Below are 25,362 nucleotides of genomic sequence, written 5' to 3'. Positions count from 1 at the left end.
CAATGGTTGCATTTAATATGTGTGTCTCATTCTCAATTTCTGACTTAAAAAAAACCCTGTGAAAATGGCTTTAAAGGTAAGATGAACAGTTTCCTGCTGTAAAGTCAGATGAGTTGCTCAAGTATTGAAGTGAGAACCTGACCAGAGATAGGGCAGAAGTTGTAAGTATGTAATTAAGAGAGGCCTTACTGTGCTGAGTGATTTTGTACTACTTTTACCTGCTAATACTGTCTTTTAAAAAGGACAAAAATCTATAGCCTAAAAAGAAGTGATTTGTGTGGCAATGGAGTCGGTCGTGTTCACACTGGACTTTAAAGTTATGGCAAATTACTGAAAGTTCGCAAGACAGCATAATTTTTGTAAAGCATTAGCAGAATTCAGAATCAGCATAATTTAGAAGCATGAAAATTACACGGTTTGGTTAATTTCTTTTAAAACAATTTTTTTCCCCAAGGAATTTCAGCTTAGTAAGAATGGAGACAGAAGATTTTGTAAGGTGGGAGCATGTTGTTAAGGGAAACCGAATACAGTGGATTGGCTTCAAGGCTAAAGGGATTACACTTTTATAATCTGCTAGATTCAAGGCTGCTGTAGTTCCTGGCTTCACAGCCCAGGATGAGATGCTGAGCATTCATTCCAGAGATGAAATGCTCAGGGAGCACCCACTCAGCCAGCCTTGGCAAGGAGCAGAGGAGGTGAAGGACAGCACCTTGAGCAGCACCTGCATATGCAAACAGCAGCTCACAAAGGTGGGGCAGCACAGAGAGCTCCATCCTCGATGCATACACCTCCACAGAAAATAGGACTACAGCTGAGAAGATGCCCTGGACTGAGGTGATGGGAGCTTGGCCAGCCAGGCTTACTGACCAGCAGCTTGCTTACATGGGGCTGGTCACTTTTCTCACCTTTCTCACGTGCACTCTGAATTAGTCATCCTGCACATGCATTCACCTCTTTCCTTCCTCTTGTCTCCTCGCAGTTACCCCTGCTTTTTCCTTGCATTGCTCCTGGTTTTGCTAAGTCCATACTCAAATGTCCCAAGGCTACCACGGTAGTTTGGTCCTTACACAGTTACTGATACAGTTTCCTAGACAGTGCTGGCGTTGCACCAAAAGACCCTGATATTTCCCCTTCAGAGCTCTGTGATGTTTGGCCATTGCTCATGTATCCCTACCTGTGAATTCCAGCAATCCTTCTGGGCATGCTCTAGAGCATTTTTTTAGCTGCTTTTGCCTTCATCTTTTATGTCCAGCAACTTCTCTTGCATCTTATGATTTCTGGTGTTCTCCTCTCTTAGCTAAGCCTCAGGCCTGTGCCTGCTTCTCTCTGCATCCTTTGGCAGCAGTGTGAAACTGAGCACAGTGGAGATGAGACAGGGATGTGCTTCGCTCACAGGACATGAGTTATTTAATGGGTTAAGTGGTGGGAAGAGATGTACCATGGCTAGCAATCTGAGATCAGCTGTTGCCTCAGAGGCCAGAGTTCCATGCTTGGCTTTGCCCCTGTTTTAACCTTACTTGGATTATCCACACTAAGTTGTTTTATTTCCTAAGGACAACAATGCATTGCCTCTGTCTGAAAGGGGAGGACAGCAGACTTGAGGGAGGAACTCATTGGTCTTAGAAAATTTTATGTCTGCTTTGCACAGTTTTCTCATCGACAAGGACATCTGGGACAATGAATTTTTTTGTCAGGTGATTAAATATCATTAGCTTTTGTTAGTGTTAATTAAAAGCATTTGTAAATGGAGAAAAGCACGCTTAGTTCCCCAGTGGCCATATTTTGCATGACAGTTTTGCAAGATAGTTTTTTCTTAATGATCTTTATGCAGATAATGTGAAATCTATGAGGACAGTGTCTTTTTCGAGTCAAGATTTGTTCCTTGGTATTTTATTAGAACATGCTTTGCTGCAGGCTTTATTCTTCTTGTGGAGAATTACAGATTAGTATTGCTTCAAAACTTGGTTCAGCATCTTGTATGCTACAGCAGACTTCCATCACCATTTATTAATATATTGTTTCCCTATTATAATTTTCTCTTTAATTTCAAGATTGTCTGGGAGAAGGCTGCTGACTGCCTGCTCTGCTTTCTGAGGTGTCCCTAGGATTGGATGGAGACTCTAGATCATCCCTGGCAGCAGGGAAAGAAATCTGCAACACAGTTTTCTATGCCTTCCCTGAAGGAAGCAAATGGGCCAGCTGTGATTATCCTGGTGTCAGAGCAGAGCATGGAAGTGTAACCACACTGTTAGCTTTAGTTACACTTCACACAGCTCACAAAGCCAGTTCTGGCCAGCAAAGAGATCTTGGTTACATGGTGCAGGAAGAAAAAACAACATAGATTTGGTTTTAGTTTTCCTTTACTTAGGAATACTCATTGCTTTTATATGTCCTGGTCCTTGGATGCAAAACAGAAGTTCACCCTCTCTCTTATTGCAGTTGTTGTGCTGTGGTCTGTGTTCCCTTCTCATGTAATGCTGGGTCAAGTCTTTTGCTTCTGTCCAACAGCCGTGGCCATTAAGTGATGCTCACATGTGCTGCCTTCTTCCTATCCCCCCATTTCCTCTTCTTTCCACAGGGACATTTTCAGAGAATGCAAAATTCCTTCTCTCTATGTGCCACTTGCCATGCTTTGGCAAAACAAGTGGTATGTGAGATTCTAAATATGATTAAAGGAAGTTTAGCTGAAATTTCATTGTGGTTTTTGTTTGTTTGTTTGTTTTTAACTGCTTCTGAGGCATGGGCTGGGAATTAACCCAGAATCTAACCTCCTTCCTCCCAGAAAAGGGAGATACTAAACCCAAAAATGAATGTTTGGTTTAGCATAGCTGTTAAGTCTCCTCTCCTGGCTGCCACGCTGAAGTTTCACATGCCATGGCTGCTTTCATTACGTACACATTAATACATATATATGTTAACAAGCACTGCAACACTTCCCCTGGCTGCCATTTGGGAGCACATCTAAAGCCCATTTTGATGTTGGAGAAGTTATTGTAATACAGCAATGGGTGATACATCTCTGAGCACATTGAGTACAACACCAGCAGTGTGAATTTTTGCTGCCAAAACCTGTGCAAATCACTACCAGGCTTGCTCCGAGCTACAGACGGGGGAGGATTGAGAGCAATTCTAAAGATGTTTGTGGAAAGTTTGAGGATTTTTAAATACTGGAAAATTGCAGTGGTTTGGTGCAGGAGGAATGTTCAGAGCAAATAGAGGTGGGTGTGGTAACTGTTGAAGGTTACTTATCACAACCTGACCTAGAAGCCTGGGATTTTTTTAAACTACTGTTCAGCTATGGTAGGGAAGGTTTAAACTCTTAAACTCTCAGTCATCCACAAGGCACAACAGTTTGAGCCTGCTTTCTGCTATTGCCCCTCCAACCTCCCCGTAGAGAGGAGAGAAGAAAGCCCCACCATTTGCTCTCCAAGTGTAACTTCAGACAGGTGGAAGATGTCTAGAGGAAGAGTAGGGAAAGGGGCATGGGCAGGTGCAGGAGTGAGCCTGCTCTGGGACACAGGTGGAAGATGTTTCTGCAGAGCTGCAGAGTTATGTTCTACAGGAGACTGAGGATGGCAGCTGGGAGGATGGCATGGAAAGGCAATTATGTTTTTTAAAAAAAATCCTTGTCACTCATGGGTTACACCAAAATGGGAGTCCTTGCATACTGGGCCTGTCATGGATGAGAGAAAAGTCCTGATCAGGTATTGATCCTGGCACATCAGTGAGGAATGTTTGTGCTGTTAGGTAGGAGTAATGTGTCACAGCTGAGGTTGTGGGGCTGGAAACTTGGCCGGGTTAGGAAAGGATCTGATGTTCTTGAGCATCACACGTTGAACATGAGTCAACAATCCCAGGCTGTATAGAAAAATGCCAGGTTCCAATGTATAAACAGGAGTAAATCCTGGACATGGGAAGCAACCCTTCCTCTCTGAAACGACTTTGCAAGGCCTCAGCTGGAATGGGGTGTCCAGTTCTGAGCAGCACATGTTGGAAGCAGAGCAGGGGGCAGCTGGGAGGACAGGGATGGTGACATGTCTCAGGGCTGTAGGGAATGTGTGACCTGTGAGGGGCAACAGGAATTCAGAGCTCTTCAGTTCCCGAGGGGAGATGTAAAGGGATATTTTCAAAAACACAGGTTTCTATAGCAAGAAATAACCTTCTCACTGTGTCTGTGGTGAATGGGAGATAAAAGAGTGTCTTAAATTGCAGTAAAGGAGACAGAATAAACAAGCGTGGACATGCTGAGACACTGAAATCGATTGCACAGGAGGGTCATGATAACTCTGCTAGTGATGGTGTTGGAGGTTCAGCTCAGGTAACACAGGCCCACACACTTTGATTTTGACGGCTTTCTAAAACTTTTTGTACCCCATTTTCCTATGTCCTCTTAACGTTTGTGTGTGAATTGTACCCTAGAGATGTAATTTGGTAAAGCAGTGCATGACTGGAGCACATGAAATGTCAGCTGAAAATAGATTTTCGGGTAAAGTGTGAGGAGAGTAAAACTGAGACAGAGGACTAGAAATGTAAATGAAAATTGTAAAATAGAAAAGGAAATTAGTAGATATGTGCTATTTACCTTGTTCTCAATGTTCTGCCTTTTTGGTCAGAAGGAAGTAATTAATGTGAATTTGAGGCTAAAGGTAGTACTAACCTTCTTGTGAATACCGAGTGGTTTTCTTGAATGTTCAGCCTCCAGAAACTGAATCCTCAGGAGCGCTTTCTCCTGGGCAAGGGACAAAGAAGAAAGAAATGTTTGCTTCCTTTGCACGCTTGCCTGTAGGGCCTTGCCTCATTTTCCTTGAAGGACAGGATCTGTCTGTATAGGAAACAGCTGGAGCTTATTGAGAAAGCCACACAGGTAAATAACAGCAGAGAAAGAGGAAACCTGCAGGACAGCCAACTGATGTTTAAAAAGTAAACCAAAGGTGTGATATTGGCATTCTAGGATGGCCGGAAGGCAGGTGCAAGAGAAAGGATGAAAACTACTACCTGTTCATATAATGCACGTGGTCTGAGAGCATTATTTGATGTCTGGGGAGCAAGTATGAATTCCTGGAGGTCAGGAGTATGAATACTTTAAAATATGTTCAAAAAGTTGGTTCACTGAAAGTAGTGATTTATTTACATCAATAGATTGGGAAGGGCATATGAGCATGTTTTCAGGTAAGCTAGATAGAAGTAAGCAATAGGACACAAAGCAACAAAAGGATGCATTGAGTGGTAAAGTATCAAGTCGCTATATTTAAGACAGTGGAAGAACAGAAAAGTGAAAAACATGATATGAAATGATAATAATGATGTCACCTTGTAGAAACTACAGTAAGATACCTAATATGCCCCGAAAATATATATGAGAGAGTACACAGAAAAGGGATTTGAACTACCTATATTTTTGTTTGGCAACTGTCAGCTTTTCTAGTTGGCAGGGTCTGGGGTTGTTGCAAGACCTATTGTTTCTGATTGTTCAGTAACTCCTTGGTAGTGAGGGCATCTGTGCAAATGCCCAGCCTCATATACATCAGAAGTGCAAGAGCTGGCTGACCCTGAGATGAGTTTTCCTCGACATCTATGAGTTGCTGTCAGCCCTGGCAGAGTGCAGATGGCCACACGCTTTTATGTGGGCTGACAATTTGAGCATGGGATTTCACATCAGGGCACCCTGCCTGGGTAGTGACACTCAGTGTGGAGCTTCAGGACCTGCTGTCCTCAAGGATTTCAGTGCATAGCTGAACATCAGCTTTGCTGGGCTAGCTCTTTACTTCTTTGATGTAATGGTCTCCCTGTATTTTACATTTTACATGTTACTCTCCTCTCTGGACAGTCAAGAAATACATCTAAAGAATTTGGTGCACATTTGCCCTCATGCCAGAGGTCAATTCAGTTGGCTCATTCAGGCGATCAGCTCCTCATTTGAGCATGGAAGATACCTTGGGCCCATAGCAGTATAAGGAGTCAGTGTAGGAATTTGGTATGATTCATTTTAAAAAGACCAATTGAAAATTTTCTAAACCAGCCTGCCAGTGGGTGAAATGAAACTCCCAACACACAGGATTTTGTGTCTTGAAAAAAATTTAATCAGATGGGAAAAAAAAAAATTTAAAAAATGTGCTGAGGCTCCAGCCCCAAACTTATCTTATTTCACAGCTGGGTTTTAACCATGCAAATAAAACCACCTATTCTCTCAATCAAAAAATGTTACTCCAATCCAAGGCCCTTGAAGGGAAAGTGCAGGAGAGCTGCTACAATTAGTGTGCAATCTCATTAGCCTGTACCATTTTCTCCCCTGTAGGCACTTGCTTGATTTGATTATAGCAGTAAAGATATAGTGCAGTTTGAAAAGACAGACCAGTCCTGGATTATCTGAGCTCACAAAAGCTGTCCCCTGTGGATCAGACACCTATTTGTATTGTTTCCTTAAGGCAAAACAGGCATCAGAAGTGCCTTTATTGGCAGTGGTTGCTTCATGCCGGGAACCTGCCAAGATTAATATACACAACATTCCCCTTCCCCCCTCCTGCTTTCAAAAAGTAACCAGCATAAAAGTATTATTCAATTAGTACCCAGTCAGAAACCTCACGTTGTTTGAAGCTGTTACTAAGAAGACAGTGGTTTTTAATGACGTACCAAGCTGCGTGTTTCAGTATAACTTTGGAAATTATACAGATGTGTTTATTTGCAGATGACTGGTTAATTTTGCTTTGAATCACAGAGTAATCTGCAGAGAACATATGTAGCAGGTATCTTAGGTATAATTTATTCGTTGTTTCTTTAATTATTCCATTTGCCTTCATTGCATGTTGTCAGGTTTTTTTAATAAAAGCAAAACTGAAAATCCATGCAGCTGAAGATATAATTTCTTTAGCATATTTCAAACAGGCAGGGGATTCATCTTTTGTTGAAATGGATTGATTTACTGCCACTACTGTCTAATGCACTACTATAGAATAAGTTAAAACTTTATAAAAATTTTAAGCACTCCTCTGAGAAAAGCACATTCAAGTCATTTGCAATATCTGTGTTGAATTATCTCAATCTTTTTTGGTTGCTGGAATGGAGAGAAAATACCACTTCTAGAAATTCATTGTAATTTCAAACAATAAACTGAAACAGCATCAGTTAAAGCTAATGAAGAAAAGCAGCAGTGTCATTTGTCACCTCTCAGTTAGAGATGATGAATTAAAATGTCAATATGTCCCCATTTGCCAACTATTGTAGACTGAGGATGGTTTATCTCCTAACTAAACACATGCAAAAAACCCCCACCAAAACCCAAACTAGTTATACTAGCACAGGTACAATTCCTTTTTGATTAAGTGCTATTTTGTATGTTGTTATCTGTAGAATGTTTTATTTCTCAATTTTTTCCCTAAGTCAGAATTTTTTTATATAGCTATTTTGCACCATAAATTTAGAGACCGGATCATTCTCAGGAATGTAGTGTTACTCTGAGACTGTTCCTTGGTCTGCTTTTCGGACAATTTCACTTTAAAGGAGTTATTGTTTTCTGCTTGATGATTTTCATTTCCCAGGAAAGAGTCTAGCAGAGATTGTGTAGTTTGTAAAATCAAAAATATTTCTGATCTTAAAGTCATACCAACAAGCAGAGGCATCATTTTTCCTCATCAGATAAATCTCACAGAGATAGAAAACTGTAAAGACCTGGAATATACCTCATTAAAATTTTTATTTACAAAAAAGCTGTGCATTTTTCCCAAGAAAGTTTTCATTCTGTCTCTCCAAAAGTACAATTGGTGCTACTGTTTACCGCTCTAATTTGAACTGAATTTATTTTGTAGCTATCCACTGAACAACAGCGACCTGCACCCGTTCAACATTGAGGAGAATGGTGGAACTCCATACACCACAAAAATGGCTGCGAGGCACCACCACCACCATCGGCATCACCACCACCACGCCAATTATGGTGCCCTTGCCCCCGAAAGCAAGGACATTGTTTCTGCAGTTCCAAACCCAACCAGTAAGTCCACTGCAGTGACTGTGCTGCTTTCAGGTTTGTCTTGGGCAAGGAGGCAAAGGGAAGAAAACAAAACTGTGTGCATTTTGGTTTTCCTCCTTGAAGAATGTGCTTCCTGTTTATATTCACTAGCTTTGTAGCATGTGCAAATGAGACAAGATTTTCAATTTCCTTGGTTTGCTACAGGGTTGTGGGATTTGGTGTTAGGTGGGTGTTCCATAGCTGAACAAATACCCCATTAGTCACAGATACTGACTCTAATCACTTGGCACAGGCTCCTTTTTGGTTATTACTATTTGTTTGTATAGTTTCACAAACCTACCCTCATCTGCTATTGTCTCTTGCTGATCTGTCCAGCTGGCCCTCAGCCCACATTGTTTGGATCTTGTTTTCATGTCTGGGCACAGGCAGCAGAAATTTTGGAACATTGGACATACAGCATCTTGCTCTTAGTTTGGGTAATGGGAACAATTGCAAGCTTTAGCTACCAAGACTGGAATATTCTTGCTTCCTTAGTGGAGAGATTCTTTGCTTGTAGAAAGCATTGAGGAGAGAAGCCTATCCATTCCTGATGCAGTCTTGGGAAGTTTGGGTGGAAGTCTCCGCTGTTGAACATGTGCAGGCATTTTTAAGGGTACAGAGCTTGGCCAAATATTTGTAGGTTTACACAGGAACTGGAAGAGAAGCATCCCTGTCATTGAGCAGTCCTTCTTCCTGCTCTCCACATTTACAGTCTCTGCACTCTGCAGTGTGGCAGATGCTGAAGCTGTGTAAGAATGCCAGATGCTGGGCAAAACAAGATATGATCTATTATATTCCTTGTCTCTAGGAAAAAAATGAGTTCTTCCCTTGCCCAGTTTTTGCCGTCTGTAAATGACCCTGAGACAGCTATCCATTATGGAACCTTTCACCCTGGTCAGTTAATCTGACAATTTTCAAATTCCTGAAACCAGGGTCTTGGACTGAACTGGGTGATCCTGACTGCAACCTCAGCAGTATTGCTCAGGTATCTATCTGGACAAGGACTTTAATCAGACTTTGTTTCAGAAGATCAGAAACATTTTCTTTCCTTTTCTTTCCCCAAGAGAATGTGATAGTTTTTAGGAGAGAAGCTCAAGAGATAAAATGGACGGCATTGTAGACAAGTAAGGAAGGAATCTTAAGCAGCAATACGACTTGCTTCCTGGGGCTTTCAATGAAGCTACTCCCTTAGGAGCAACCTCCAAGAAGATGTGTTGTTTTCCACTGACTGTGCACTGCACTCCAGCGTGCCTTCATGCTGGGAAGCACATGGGGCTGACACGGAGCATGGCCACCCCCTGCCTGGGGGCACAGCCATACAGGCCCAGAGCAGGCTGCTGGATGCTCTGTGCCACTGGCAGGTGTGTGCACCTCGGCCCTGCTCTGCACCATGCAGGAGGGAGGTGCAGGCCGTCCTGGAATGGGGCTGCCCTGGCCCTGCACCTGCTGGGTCGGTGGCGGGGCCGCCCTGGGTGCCAGGCTGGGTGCGGGTGGTGGGGGGATGCTGGCAAGGCTGTGTTGGAAAACCTCTCCCGGCTGGCAGCCTGGCACTGTGGGAGGCAGTGACCTTTCTGGGGGGTGTGCCAGCCCATATTTTCCTTTCCCAAATTAGAGCTGAAGCATGCCAGGAAATTCATTCAGAGCCAGCTATGCTGCTGCTGAGTGTCCTGACCCAGAGGGCACTGCTGGCCCTGCTTTCCCTGACCCCCTCCTCGGGGCTCCCCCATCCAGCCCACAATTCCATGTCCGACTCCCAGTGCCCCACCTTCGGCCCCTGCAGGGCTGCTGCTCTCCAGCTCCCCACAGCCCTGCCATGGGCCCACCGGCACGACAGCAGGTAATTAAAGAAACAGCAAAAAACACACAGCACAGGGTGTTTATTCCAGCACTCTGTCTCCTCTCAGGTCACACAGCTTTCCTGCTTTTCCTTATTGCAGAAATAACCTTAGAAAAAGCCTGGAAGAGCACAAGGGCAACATCAGGAGCAGTTCTCTTTGTGCCCAGTGAGTGTTACCTGTGAGATGAAACTGGGGCCCAGGAGGCTCCATGTGCTCCCCCAGACATGGGGAGAGTGAGCCCTCTCTCCCAAACCTGGCCCTGGTGGTGGGGGCAGCCTCCATGGCCTGTCTGGCAGCTGCCGTGCTCTGAAGGGGACTTCAGAAGCCAAGGCATGTATGGCACCTGTTGCTGGAGACAGATTTACCTTTCTCTTCACCTTGTCTGCTGCAGACTGGTCCACAGTAACTATTTGATGCAGAAGAAGAGAATCACTGCTGGTTCCTGCCCAATGCCAGTAGCACTGAATGCCAATTCCCAGCTTCTCTAAGGGAGTGGAAAGGGATGGGACGCCTCCAAGGGCAGGCTGTGGTGCAGCCATGCTGACTGCTCCCAGCTGAGCCATTGAGGAAGCTGTGCATGCCGTGTGCTGGGTGTCTTAATGCTGCCATGCTGCCCCACTGCAACCCATTGCCGATCCTCTGTTGCACCTGTGCATCCGGCTGGAGGTGCAAAGATGATTTCCCTTGAGAAGCCAGTCCATGGTTATATCTGGCATGTTTATGCTGTGAGAGCAGTGGCAGTCTGAGTAGGAGCACTTCCCTTAAAACAGAATCAGAATTACTCATTTGCAGCTTGAGGTGACGGGTCTAAGTGCCTTTTCAAGGTTGGTGCACAAGGGACTAGGGTTGGTTTGTTTTTAATGGTTTCATTAAAATGCTGCTCAGGCTATTTCAGCTGAGAAAACTCTTGTAGAGCACCTGTGGGAAAGGTTCACAGTGCATGTACTGAAATGGTTAGGAGCATGCTGGCCATTGGCTGTTTATCAGGGACATGGCACAGTGTGTGGGATAAGAAAAAATCAGGCAGAGAGGAAACACTATCAGCAGTCTGCCTCAGGAACATGAGGACATGGGGGACTGATGTCTGGCTCTGGGCTGTGTGGAAAGACCAGTGCTAGGAAAGTGTTTCTAGGAAGTAAGTGGTCACTAAACTGGGGACACTCTCAGGAAAGAAGGTGCTTGTGACCAAAATATCTCAAGTGGAAATGCCTGAAGAGCAAAAAGGTCTCATGGGGCAAATATGCTATCCTAGCAGAAACTTCCCCATAAGGCTGACAGAGGTGACACCAGCACTTAACCTACCTTGTGCTCTTCCATGGGACCACAGGTGTTTTGTGACTTGTTCCAGTTGCTAGGGATTGGACTAATCACTGAGCTCTGGGATGCTTTTGAATTCAGCTGAAATGGAGCATGGACTGACCGGCTGACATGCACCCACCATCAGGCTGAGAGAGGGAGAAAGCATCTGCCTTTCTGCCACTTCCATCTATTCTGAGAAATGCCAAAATTCCAGTGCAATTAGTGGGACATAGGTAGGAGAGAGGGAAACAACAATGTGCCCAGCCTGGGTTCCTTTAAACACTAGAGCATGTTTCCCAGCACACACACAGCACAGGACTTTGTTACAGAAACAAACAGACAACAAACCCGGGCCAGACCTGCCTGATTTTTCACATTCCAAGTAATTTGTCTACTTCAATTACTGGAGGAAGTGAAATCCAGTGAAACAAATCTGACGTGTGTGTTTATGAAGGCAGCTCAGCAGAAGGTGTTGTTTTCCTGCATCCACCCTGATTCTTGTACTCGCCGTGCTACTCTTCACCTCAAAGCTAATGTACACAGATCACATCTTGTGGTGCAGCACATCTTCCCCCAGCTTATCCCAGAGCCCCAGTCCCACTCTGTGCAGCAGCAGTTGGCCCTACAGGGAAGAGAGGGTGGGCTGCTTGCTGAGCCGAATTGGCATGGCAGGGTCGTGCAGGGATTACCAGGTGCACATGAGCAGATTCACCGGCAGCAGCTGGGGCTACCCCTGGGACCAGATGCCAACACGTAGGCAGTGCAGCTCACAGAATTTTTGTGACAGCAAATGAGGAACGGGAAGAGGGGACCCAGGTTGCCTCTTTAACTCTGAGCTGAGCTTGCAGCTTATCACTTCAAAAAAAGGTATCCTTTATTCCTGAGCAGCTCGCTACAAAAGACCTTGCCTAACCCTGAGCAGAGAATGGTCTAACACAGACTGAGTTTCAGGCTGAAAACAGCACTTTGAAAAACCACGGTGCTGCCAGAGCCTTTCTTGGAATGAAAGTCTGGGTTTGCCAGGACTTAATGCTGACTCAGGAAATTTATGCCTTTTGTAGGAATTCAGTTTTTTGCCTTTTCTTTTGTTTATTTTTGAGGTTGAGTTAAAAGGATAAACTGGCCTGCTTGCCTTCCAGAACTCTCCCTTTAAACAACCAAAAAAAATCCCTCAGCTTAAAAATCAGATTAAAATAATAGCAAACTTGAATAATTTAAATAAGGCACTTCCCCCCCTCCCCCCCTTATTTGCTTTCTTAGGAGGAAAATATAATGATTCTGTTTCTTCCAAAAAATTCCCCATCTTCATGTCTGATTTTATGGCTGTGGTAATTTATTCCCAGGGTATCAGGCAGTTTCACAGTCTTACACACACAGAAGCAGCTGTGATCTGAGAAATTCTGAACTCTGGCAGCACTAACTTGTGATGAAAGACCACCAAGAGGAGGTCAATGCTGATATTGTAACCCTTTCTAGGACATTATTACCTCAGGGTCTGATAATGTTTCACTAATGCCAAAACCAGCTTTTTGCTTATATCCTTATAAGCTGGTTTTAGCAATTTTTCTCTAGTCAGCAAAGCCTTTAATGTATATTTAAACAGCTGTAGAATTAGATCTTGAGTGAGTAATATTTAATATTCTTAGGACAGCTTAAGAACGTGATCCAAACCAAACTGCAGTCAGTGCAAGGTTTTTATTGATTTCAGTAGGCTTTGAATCAGACTCCACAGAACTGGATAGTTCCCAACTGTTATTATCTAGAATCCACAGCAAAAAGAAATACAGGAGGACACAGAGATTCATTAAATCATCATATGATTAAGTTTATTTTTCTCAGAGTACTTGAAAATATGTATATAGATGCCACACCATCCCCAACATGATGGCAGAGACCTTTCAGGACTGTCTGAAAAAGTATTTTTCCTTGTCTTTCCGTGTCAATGGCTTGCTCAAAATCTCTGTTGACAAAGCACAGCAAATTCCTGACAACAGTCTTAAAGAGACTGGTATATAAATAAAGATGTCTGAGAGAAGCCAAAATCTATACTCTGATCTCTTTACACATCACATGTTTTGAGAGTGGCACCTTGGCTGCCTAAATAATCTCTCTGGTGTCATCTAAGTTTTAGAATATAGAGGGGGTAGAGGCGGTGGGGAGGTAAGGAGAGAAATATCTACAAAAATCTGGCAAAAGCTCTGCTGAAATGAAAGGATGGGTGAGAAGGAGGAGGGGGAGGCATTGTTTGCTAAATAGAAAAAGGGAAAGTGACCCAACAGGCATAATTATGAAACATTTTAGAGGGTCTTACAGAGAAGATGCTTTGCCAAGTGCTGTCTCTTCAAATGCAGTTGAGTGTCTTGCTCTGCAGTTCTTCTGTAGCCTCCCTTCAGACTGTATTTTTTTCTTTCTTTCTTTTGGGCATCCTTTTAGAACTGAGCTCAGGACTTCCCCTTCTTTATGATGAAACTTCTCATCTGAAGAAAATAGAAACGGAGAGTGTGAAGGTAGTTGGACCATGGCCAGCCCTGCACGTCAGCATGAACAAGGTATAGCATATACATATATACTTTTACATATATATGCCAGAGCACCTTTGTCACTTCATATCCAAAAGCTGCTGCTTTTTCACCTCCAATTCAAATCAACATTCATCTTCAACTGACTTGCTTTTTAATCACCTCTCACCATCTTCTTATGGGACTGGGATTTGGTTTTCAGATTTAGCATTTCAATCAGCTTTGCCTTTTAAAATTTCAGAAGCTGCCGGAACAATGTTATGATATAGCTTTAGTTTAGTTGTGAAGAGTTAGTCATCTAGGCAGCCCAGAGCTGTAAAAAAATAACAACACTTTAAGTGATAAAAAAAAAAAAATCTTGTTTTTCTACATGAGGAGTCCGTGTTATGCCATAAACTCCCCCTGGCATCTGATGTTAGTGGGTGTTTTATGAGACAGTTTTTGCAGGGGTGGCCAAACAGCCATGTCCTGCTGTTTCTGCCAGAGATCAGCAAGACAGTGGCTCCTTGTATTCATATGAGCCTGAATCCACTGTGCCTGAACTGTGTGATTCCTTGATCTGCATCTGGACTAGGGTCTGTGGTTTGCAACCACACAGATCCTGAGCTGTACCCTGTGAAGTCAATGAGAGCATTACCACTGTCTTCAAAAGGGGTGGGTCCGGACCTCCAGGGACTCTGTACAGACCTGTTAAAAGAAAAGTGGTGTTTTGAGAGTTTTTTGTCAACTCAAGGAAGAACTCAACTTGGTTTTACAAATAGCCTTTTTTTATTGATAATATTTCAAAAAGCATTAGGGAAATGAAAATCCGAGGGGACATGACTAAGTGTACCTAAAATACAAACCTGAAGGGACTGTATTTCTATATAGCAGAATCTTTCTTGTCTCTGGATAAGAGATTCCAGGAGATGGAAGTCAAGGCTGAAAATCAGTGAGCCAGGTGTTTCTAATGAGAAAATTAAATATTGGTTTTTTGTTTTCAACATTAGAGTTAATTGAGTTTATTCCATAATGCAGTGGATTTGCTATCATTAAGATTTCCTTGAACCATGTTCAGTGTTTGTCATAGGATTGTGGTGTAGTTCAGATATGGACTGCAGTCCTTATGCCTTATTAATATAGTCATGAGATAATGACCTGTGTCATGATTTTTGGGGATTTCTCAATGAACAGAGGAAGATGAAATATTTTAGAGTTTTCTCCCAAATCTATTTGGTTTTTCTATTTTGGTTTTGGTGAGGAGTTCTAATTTTGTCTAGCTCAAGTGGGAATTAAAAAGATAAATCATGAAGTCAACAAACAGGGGTGAAATGGGAAAGAAATCACCTTTTATTCCTATGTACGTTTCTCAAGTTAATCTTCTAGAAATATTCTCAACTGGTAATAAGCACAGCTTTTTATAGGCAAAGCTTGTTAAGCAGTGACATAGTTTGCCAAAGGAAAGTTCTCCATCTCAGACTCATCCAATGAATACCCAGGTCTTGTGAGAGGGCTTGTGTAGCTCAGATGTGATTACTATATCTGAACCCCAGCAGAGAACATTTGTTCAGGTGCAATGTCCAAAGCATGCTTTAAAAGACTGTCCTACACTCTTGAGCTCACTGAGAGCTGAGTTTGGCATATTTAAAGGCCCAAAGTGAAGAAATGAGAGGACTCCCTCCATATTGACCACAGTGCACAATTGGGTAAACCAATCTGACCTCTGAAGATTCAAAGATGTGATCTTAATGGTACCCCTGTGATTTCAAAATGAATAGATTTATGGTCTGTCTTCTTTCATAAACTGAAACCTGAAAACACTTTGGTCCTGTATCTCATCATACTGTGCAAGTAATCCAAATATTGTACCTGCAATTTCTGCCTGATCTCTGATCCTCTTGCTCGTTCCTATTCACTGCAAGTCTGTGGAGGGAGGACTCAGCTCTTCTGTAATTAAAGGTTTTCTTTGGTTTGTCCTGACAGCTTTAGAATCTTGTCCACAGTCAGATGGATTATTTATTTAAGGACTAATTAGCAGAACCCAATATCACAACAAGTCAGAGCTTCACAATAAATGCAGCTGCACAGTAAATGCAGCCTGTGTCTGCTGTGATGAGTCTGCCATCAGTCAAAGTTTAGCTGATAAAAAAATCTTGTAATGAGCATCAAGAGCTGCTAAATGCTTCTGTTTCTGGCAAAAGCTCAGCAAAAGGCAAGGCTAGAGACATGGGCTGTCTAATGAAAACCCTCCCCTGGCAGTCATAGAGGGTTTGGATTTAAGAACTGGGCAGCATTCCCATGAACAGCAGCTACCATGTGAATGGAAAAGAGGCCAACCCTTCAAAATTTATTAAAATTACTGTTTTTAGCAATCTGAAAATTGTACATACTCTTGAAACTGGCGCAGTGTGACTACTGGAAAGCATTTCAGTGATTCAGCCCTTACATGACAGGCTATGGGTTGTGATCAGCAAATCATTCTGAAGTTCCTTTGGCCTTTCGCTTGTGGTTTCTTCTTCAAGCACCATTGTCTGACCTAGATCCTGGTGAAATGTGTTTACAGAGCTCACAAAGCTAAAACAAATAAATCACAGGTCTCTGAGCCCTGAGCAGAGCCTGGAGTTGCCTCAGCAGGTGATTTCTCCAGTGAAAGAGAGGGAGATATTGCAAACACTGGGCTAACCCTGAGCCGAAATGCCATAGAGCACTGCCCAGCAGAAAGGCAACAAGGCAGGTTAGACCAGATTGAACAACCCCAAACTGTGACAAGAATTTTTAACTGAGAGTGGGGGCTTTAAAGTTCCTTTGGCTATGGTAGTTAACTAGCTACTCAGTCCAGCAGCAAACAGATTTTAATGAGTGTTCAATGTGTCTGGTTTCTAGCAAAAAAATGAAGCGTTAACTCCTTTTCTGCACCACTCATTGATTTCTGGTCTACTAAGTGCTTTTTATGGACTACTCTTGCATCCTTCAAAATATTATGCTTAAATAAGACGAGTGAAGCTGTTACAAAGCTGTTTCATTTACTCTATTTCTGATTAAAAAAAAAAATCAACCATTTTCACATCTGTTGTGGAGTCTCAGTTTTCACTCCCTCCCTTCCTGTTGCTAATTTTTATTTTTTGCAAGCAAAGTGCTTTCAGGCTGGAATTTGTCAGGCTTAATAATCGACCCATAGGAGAATTAGCAAGAAATTGGGTAAATTAGATTCTGCAGTTAATTAATTTGATTGTCTGCTACAGCAAACTTCGTCTCATGGAAATGATGAATGGATGTGTCCAACCTCTTTTCCAGGGCTGTTTGGTATGGTGTAAGTGTCTGTCCACCTACTAAATGATGAAAGTCTGTTTCAACTTGTGTTTCATGCCCTTTGGTGCTAGCAGACTGCTTAATCTCCAAGATAGACAGTCCTAAGTGTTGTAGCTGTGAATGTTTTTCTGATTTTCTTCTTGGAAGCCTTTCATTAGAAAAATATGTTCTCCCATCCCCCATTGGTCTGTGTGTGTGTGTGTGTAATATAAAGCCAAGAATGTATTGTTAGCATTGCTGAAATCTTGGGAGTCTAGTAATTATTAGCCCAGCTGTAATTATTGCATAAAAAGAAAGAATAATAATACATTTCAAATTGTTTCTACCTCTTTTCCTGGTGTTATGCTCATCCTTTCCCTACACTTGTGGGTCCTAAGGTTGGTGATTTCATTCTGGTGGGGTCAGAGGGGGAATTATGACGGTCATACAATCATGGAATCATTTAGGTTGGAAAGGCCTTTCAGACTATCATGTCCAAATGTTAAGCCAGCAATGCCAAGTCCAACACTAAACCATGTCCTTCAGTGCCACATCTACACGTCTTTTAAATAGGATGGTGACTCAACCACTTCCCTGGGCAGCCTGTGCCAATCTTCTATCCAGCCATGTTCATGTTTTCTTCTTTCTCCTCACTCTACAGTACACTTTGGGTTCTTTTGTATGTTTTCATATAAGCCTTTACATATTGCTCTTTCTTCGTTGATCTACATCTTTGCATGACACCCAAATTTGCTGTATGTGGTGGCTTTTACATATATATGCTATATATGATGTCTTCACTGTCTTTATTGCCCCTAAACCCAGTTTTGCCCAGGCTCAAGTTTGCACTTTAACTGGCCATTGGTGAGTTGTTTATAGCCATGGGTCCCCAGTGCCCTTTGAGCTATCACTCCATATCAGTGCACTTCTACACCATGCCCTGTCTTCCCTTGTCAAGGTCCCTGTTTTCATATCAGCCCTACATTGCTTTAAACAACATGTTTGTGTTAGAGTCATAAATACCTTATTCTACAAAGAATACCGGTGTTATTGCTTTCTATATAAAATTATTTCTGCTACAGATAAACTTAGTGGAACAAAGCTACAGGCAGATTGAGAATCAAGGTTCAGATAAGCCAGCCTGATGAGCCTTTGCAAACTCTACCCAGAACTCATGGCCTTTTGCTAGCAGGGTAAAACTCTATTATAGGACTGTCCTATTGCACAGATTATCTGCTTCCAAACGATACCACCTGCAAAAATCTGTGGAACTACCTGCTCCCTGAATAACAGCAATGCCCAGAGCCACCTGGGGTTCCAAAAATCATTTGTAGTTTAAGAAAACTCACAAAACAAGCCCACCTGTTGATGTACCTGAGACTCTTCTATGATACACAGATCAGGGGGTTTATCCCAGGAAACATGGCTATCATGGTCCACTAAGACTGTCATGAAGCTTACAGTGACAGAGATAGGATTTAATAATATTGAGCAATAGCATTTCATAAAATAAATTTGATACCGAGAATTAAAGAGATTTACTCTGAGGATATGAGCATAACAAGATTTATTGGGAGTTATATCATTCATTAAACCAACTAATAGCTAACCTGAGGAAAACATTCTGTGTCTGACAGCTTAATGAGGGGTTTGTTTGTTTGTTTGTTTTTTGAATTGTACTTTTTTTTTCTAATAAAGAAGATGTAGTTTCTGCTGGTAAATGTTGCCTCAAATAAGAATAACACATAATTGTACAGGTCATTGTGGTATCTGTTTGTAATTGGTGTTAGCTGTCACATGGTTAAAAGCAATAAATTTCCTGGTGAAAAAGGGGCAAAAGAATCTGTACATTTCCATGCACATTTGTAGATGTAGTTGAGTCCCAGGAAACCTCACTTATCTAAGGTACTTTCAGAACCTATATATTTGTGTTGCCTTTGTTAAAATTTTACCTCCCACTAGTAGTGATGACTAGCAACAAAAATAGGCCTGCATCCCTAAAGAAAATATTCATTCTATTCTTCAGTTATCTCCAGTCAAATACGTGTTTTAAACGTGCTGTTTGGCTAAGAAAAGGCTATCAATAAATCCACAGAGGCACAATCATGAATCTTGCTCTTGGTACAAAGTTTGATGTGGAAGAAAGCATGAACCTTTTAAAGCAGAGCTTGGAAATGTTAAGTACAGGAGTGGTATTGCTGTGTTTCATGAAACTATTTTTATATTCTGTATATGTACTTCATATTCACTTAGCTTTGCAAACCAAAGTCAGTGTCATCATTATCTTACACTCTACAAATCTGCCTTCAGTTCTAGTATCAGCAAATGCAATTGAATTTAAAGTAAATGTTTGAGAGGAGAAAAAGCAAATGTAAGACCTCAATTACAAATAGAAAAAAATGCCTCTAATTTTATATGTGTATATATATATGACCTTGTTTGACTTTTTCCATTTAAATGCAATTCTCCAGTATTCTTCTCCTATGGAAAAAACAAAATTCTGCATTAATGGTGAAAAAAAATGCAAACACATTGCTATTATTGAGATCAACAGAATTGGACATGGAAAACCGGAGTGTTATCAGATATTCTAATGGGTTTTTTCTTAATTTCTAGACCTTTTAGGATGAGTTTAAATTGCAATTCTAAGCAAGAATATTATCTCTTTCCAAATGCAATTTTGACTCTAGGACTTTCACTTGAAAGGGGTATCTAGGATTCTTTTGAATTGCATCATAAAAAATGATAAAATAGGAAGTTTCATAAACATCCTGCCATGTTTAGCATTCTAATCACTTCCAAATAGAATACTCTGAGTTTATAAATTTTTAAAAAATGTTAATAACTGCCAGCTCAACAGATGAATACCTAGCTGCTGTCTTTATGCTGTGAGCAGTGAGGATTCTGGGAGTATAAAATTTCTTTATTATACAGCAAAATAAAGTAGAATACAGCTTTCATTCTTGTAGCAATAGTATGTAGAGATTCCTAATGCAGACAGGTTTTAGATCTTTGATTTTCTTATAAACTAGTGAAATGAACCACAGAAGATACTGCATGTGCTTTTGCAGCCGTGAAATATTTTATTTTCTTTTGCATTCTTGATGACAGTTATACTCTGGAGTGAAATTGAGGGATGAACGAGCTGTATGTAAAGATTAGTGACATTAAGGAAAAATAGGAATTTACAGATGCTTAGAAGAGCTAATAGTCTGCAACAAGGAGGCACTGCTTTTGTGCTGTGATTAAAGTTTACATTTCATCTGGATCCTCAGTGCCACTGACTCTGTGTGTAATAGTCTCAGCTAATCAGCTGTGGGAGAGCAGATTTCAGCAATGATTCAGGATGTGGTGCTCTGTGGCAGAGAAGGCTGTCACTGCCAAGGCAGGCTGGCAGAGAGGGCTCTGACACATATCCAGAAGCTGAAGGAGGTTCTGGGTCAGGCTGAGCACTCCCAAGCCCAGTGTGTGGTTTGTGTGCAGGCAGCATTTCCACTGGGGCAGGGGGACATGGTGGCCTTTGGCTGCTGCCTCAGCAGCTGCTGGGCAGGACGAGGCTGAGCAGCAATTGCAGCAGTGTCTGCTCTTCATGTGTGACCAGTCACTAAAGGTGCTGCTGCTCCTGGTGCACTGCAAGCAAAGCAAGTTTTGCTTGCTTGAAGGTGAAACCCTTAAAGTGTGACCCAAACAAGGACTAAAGCAGAACTGAATACCCAGGACTGGCTTCTGAGAAGTGTGCACCTTCTAGCAGCAGTTTTTTTCTTTCAGCCAGGTCAGCCACCATCAGTATTTGGACAAGATCTCAGGAATCTCAATGTGAGACTTGCACATCAGATCTCACACTGAGGATCCATTAAATGGAATCATCTGCACAATACTGAATACAGTAGGAGATTAAGATCTTTTGAGGATGTCCAGCTATAGGGCAGCCCTGGGAGCTTTTATCTTCCTCTTGGTCAACGTGGGAAAATTGGGCAGTAGAGGAAGAACAATAGGACTTAAAAAAATCCATCTGAATAACAGTTGGATGGGACTTGGAAACATTTCTTGTTATGAATCAAGCTTGTCTTCTAAACAAGCCTTGATTGTCTTGCTATAGCAAGTAAAATACAGTTGTTTAATCTTGCTTGACTGAAATGTTATTTAATTAGTGTACAGTGTTAAAGGTGGGATTTTGCATGGCCTTTAGAAATGCCACTTCTTAATGTGTTGTTTTTTCTGGTGTTAGAAATCAATACACATGAAAGTTGGCAGTATTAACAGCCTTTTAAAAATGTGTTCACTTTGTCTACTAAGAATATCAGTGAAGTAAAAGCTGCGCTTTCTTTACAAATAATTTTGTCCTTTTGATTATCTCCACTTCTCAGCTTCATGAGTATCCTAGGAAAGACACCTATGGCAATCAGATATTTCATGTTTAGGTTTGTGGTTTTTTGGTTTTTTTTAATATACTTGCCAAACTACTGTTATATTCAAGACTGAATAGATTACTACAGTTCCATAAGTTGCTCCAGCTAGACATTGTCACTTTTCATTTTATGTATTTTATTTTTCCCTTAGGAGGAGACTGGGGAGAATGGGAAGTCCAAATATATCTTCCTCTAAAATAGTAAATGTAGCTTGACAAATAAACATGTAAGAATTATTAGAAATTTGGCAGAGAAAAAAATCTCATGACAAGCAGTCCTTTAACAGATAGTTGTTCAAAATCATACCTGGCAGCTATGGCATTTTGGATGCAGAAGGCTGGATGCAAAGACCAACTTTGCTTACCATAGATTGCAGTCTCAACAGAGTTCTGCTAAGGTCTAGCTCTCTCCCTCCCCAGTGTTTGCTGAACAGTTTCCTCAGGCAACACAATTACTTTAGTGACTTGCTCCACTTGCAGAAAATGTCCCCTGAATCCTGATATTCCCATTTGTCTGTGCTTGCTCAAGGACCTGAGAGTCAGTAAGACTGTAGTTGCCATCAGCCAGTGGGATGCCATGGGGGAGGACAGAAGGAAGGATAAAGGAGGCAGATTATGTAGTTAAAGGGCTAATCATATTGTAATTTCAATGCAAAAAAAACCTGATTGGTTCTGTCTTGAAATACTTGGCAGAGGTGAATCTCAAGGATCACTGGACCTGGTCTACTGATGCATTGTACCTGAATGGCTGAAATCTGAACGACAGCATTACATGTTTTGTCTGGGTATATACAACCACTCACCCTTCTCAACCATGAGAGCAGAATATGAAGGCACAGTCTAGGCTGTTACTCATCTCTAATTCAGGTGTCAACTTCCAGGAAGAATAGGGAAGTTTGCAATGGCTGTTATGCCATTGCCCAATTATTCTCTAAAAATATGTGACATATTACAGTTTGATTGTTAAAGAGTTCATGTTTACAATCCTGGTCTCATCATACTCTCTTTGTTGATACATTAGTAATATATTGTCTTTCTTTTTATTTTCTTTTTCTTCATGGGAAGTTTATTAATGTGGCATTTCTGCTGGATATAGTTTGTTTAAGACACAAAACCTTTAGGTCATGTTTAGCCAAGGCACTACACTAGCTGTCCTGAGGCCAAAATTTCTGATTCAGATCACTGCCTAGGTAAAGGATTGATATCAAATGGAAAGAGCATCAGCAATGTTTAAAATTCCTTGATTTTTCTTCTCCTTCTGATGAAGGAGATTTTGCTTGGCTTGCAATTAAGTGGAAATTCCTTCATATTTCTCTGGTTAAACTTGCAAAGCTTTGCATTTTAAGAGTGGTATGAAAAGCCAGTGTTCACTATAGTTGTACTGTTTGCTCTTCTGCCTTCTATGGGATATTTTGAGAAAATGTTTTGTTTCCTCAGTGTGCTCACAGGTTTGAGCAACCACTCCAGGGCCTGGCTGGGCTTTTTTAATGTATCTTCATTCCTCATAATTTTCTTGCTTCTATTACTCAGGCTTCCCTGGGTCTATTCTTATCTTGAACATAGTATCAAGTCATTAAATATTTTGAAAATTTCTAAGATGTATATATCAGGGTATGAATATGGAAGTTTTAGCCAGTATTACTGAATCAAGTTATTACAAGTAAAAAATTTAACCTTTGATAATTTTATGAACTTATTTGTTTAATGTATGTCACTGCTTTTTTAATAAATACAGGCTGAAGACAAGAAAGTACCAGAAAAGACTCTTCATGCCCCTGTGTCACCTTCATCTGTACCTGACCATTTGAAGTGCAACATCCTCAAAGCTCAAGTGGAAGCTGCTTTTAGAGTGGGTGCCCAGGTAATCTGTGTTTAATACTCTGCTTTTTTAGTTTTGACATAGCTTTCACCAGTTTTCCAAAATCCTATCATTCCTCCTGAGGAAGCACTTTATTTTTAGTCAAGTATGCACATTGACATAGCGTTCTCTAGCTGCTCTGCACTTTGTTCAGGTAACTCAAAATGATTGATACGGTGGAACTAGGAAATTTATCCTAACTGACATGATTAATACAGCCAAGAGAGGCTGAGAAAATAGGAAAGATGGCCTTGGGAAATCTCTGTTTTGTCACTTTTGTAGCTTTTACTTACCTTGTAGCTTAGAAAGAGCAACCTCTGGAGTTTTCTGAGGCTACCCACTACTCATGGAAACTGGGGTTAAGATTGCTCTAATGATAATGTCTATATATCCAAGTTCAACCTTTATTTCAGGGTATTATCTTTAGATGTCTGAGTGTGAAGTATTAACTAGTCTTTTGTTTTCCTACTTGTTTGTGTCTTTTAAACTAAATTTTAAGCTTCTATTTTCACTGCTTGGTTAATGTTTACATTAGATACAGCCTGTTTCAAAAATACTCTTTTAATGATGCCATACAACTATGACTGATGCTAAATAGCATGACTATAAAAAGTTATTTTCTCAGTCAGGGGCTAAAATCTAAAATGTGTGATTCTTCTTAAGTGAAATTTGTGGACAAAAGATAACGCCATCAGTGCCAAAAAAAATAAAGCCAAATACAAAGTTTTAGGAACAAAAATGGAGGTAGAAAGATTGTTATAATTCTATCCCAAGTTCATGTGGTATCCTTGAGCACACTATTCTCTTTGAATACAAGTTATGTTAGTATTTCCACTGCTTTGTTTCTTTTCACAATGATGTACCAGGTCAACTTGCCCTGCAAAGGACTTTGTTAACAATCAGCTTTGTGTATTTGTTGTTCCCTGGTAGATCTTTCATTTGAGAGCTACATTACATCTGGTCTAGCTAGATCTAAGGAAGCATCAAAATTTGGTTATTCTGACTGCCTTAGATTTCAATAGCAGAAACCATAAATCTGGCAGCATAAGGAGGAAGGAGTTGTTTGGGTGATTTTTTTTTCTTTTAGTTATTGCTTAAAGCAGTTCTCTCACCTCTCTGAAATCTGTGTTGTATCAACTGTGTTTTATGCAGCATATTTCTGCCTTTGTTACCCTCTGTTTTTCTTGTGTGTTTTTTCTACATGATGTCATGGTATACTTCTCATATTTGTATTTTCTCCTGAATATGCTTAATGGTCATGTTTCACTGGATAAAGGCTGGAAGCAATGTGTGCTACTGCATTCAGAATACAACATTATTAAGGCAAGATAGGAAATGTGCTTAACGTATGCATCTCTCAATTGACCTGCTCTGCCTTAATTTTTCAGTCTGAGGCTTTCCAAGAGAACACATCCTGGTTTGTTTTTTCTGCCATTACCGTATTTTTTAGCTGCTGCTGTGTTGTAAATAACTTTCAGAGCAAACCGAGCATTCCTCTTTTCCTTCTTGTCTGTGTTGTTATTCACGAGGATTTAAAAGTCAAATTGGATTAAGTAGATGTCTGTGGACTTGGCCCCAGTGAGAAAAATCTTATTATTTCAGGGGAAGGAAGGTAAAGAAGACTGTTGCAGTATAGCATATATTATGGAAAAATAATGGCATAAGGGTCAATTTGAAATTCCTGAAACTTTCACTGCTAACAAAGAATGGCTTAAGATTTATAGCCAGTAGATTAGGAAGTCACCTTAATCTTGGAAATCCTCATCAACTACCTGCTTAGCCACAAATTGCCTGTGTAACTAGAGATGAGTTCTTCTGCACTTGAGCTCCCCTCCTGTCAATTATGAAAGATCACCTTTCTGAGATACATGGCAAAAATAAGCAGGCAGAGACCAGGCAGTGATCAGCTGTTACAGTAAGAAGCTGTGGCTACATGAGCACTGAAAAAGGCAGGAAAAATGGTCATGGTGAAGGAATCAGTGGAAACACATTCATCATCTAGAAGGTGGGAGAAGGGAAGGCAGCTACAGGAGGACCTGATAAACCGCTGTATTAGATACCATAAACCCACCTACTTATCTTCTCTACCTACCCCCAGCCCCCTAGACAACTAGCTGAATACCAATAGCTGAGCCATTTCCCAGTGGCAGTTCAGTCATATTCTGGGAAAA

The 25,362-nt window shown here is 41.3% G+C and overlaps 1 protein-coding gene across 4 annotated transcripts in view; it reads left to right on the top strand.

The window, feature by feature from the left end:
• EPB41L4B (erythrocyte membrane protein band 4.1 like 4B) overlaps window positions 1-25,362 on the top strand; it is a 166,172-nt gene that overhangs the window by 85,611 nt on the left and 55,199 nt on the right. For all 4 annotated transcript variants that reach the window (XM_088171683.1, XM_088171673.1, XM_088171664.1 and 1 more), the window contains 3 exons: window positions 7,803-7,984; window positions 13,573-13,688; window positions 23,069-23,194. In XM_088171683.1, coding sequence (XP_088027809.1) covers window positions 7,803-7,984; window positions 13,573-13,688; window positions 23,069-23,194 — 424 coding nt within the window. The remainder of the gene's footprint in view (window positions 1-7,802; window positions 7,985-13,572; window positions 13,689-23,068; window positions 23,195-25,362) is intronic.

Source organism: Sturnus vulgaris, chromosome 1, assembly GCF_052056855.1.
Source record: "Sturnus vulgaris isolate bStuVul1 chromosome 1, bStuVul1.hap1, whole genome shotgun sequence".
NCBI classification, from domain to species: domain Eukaryota; kingdom Metazoa; phylum Chordata; class Aves; order Passeriformes; family Sturnidae; genus Sturnus; species Sturnus vulgaris.
This window is presented reverse-complemented; position numbering and strand designations above follow the sequence as displayed.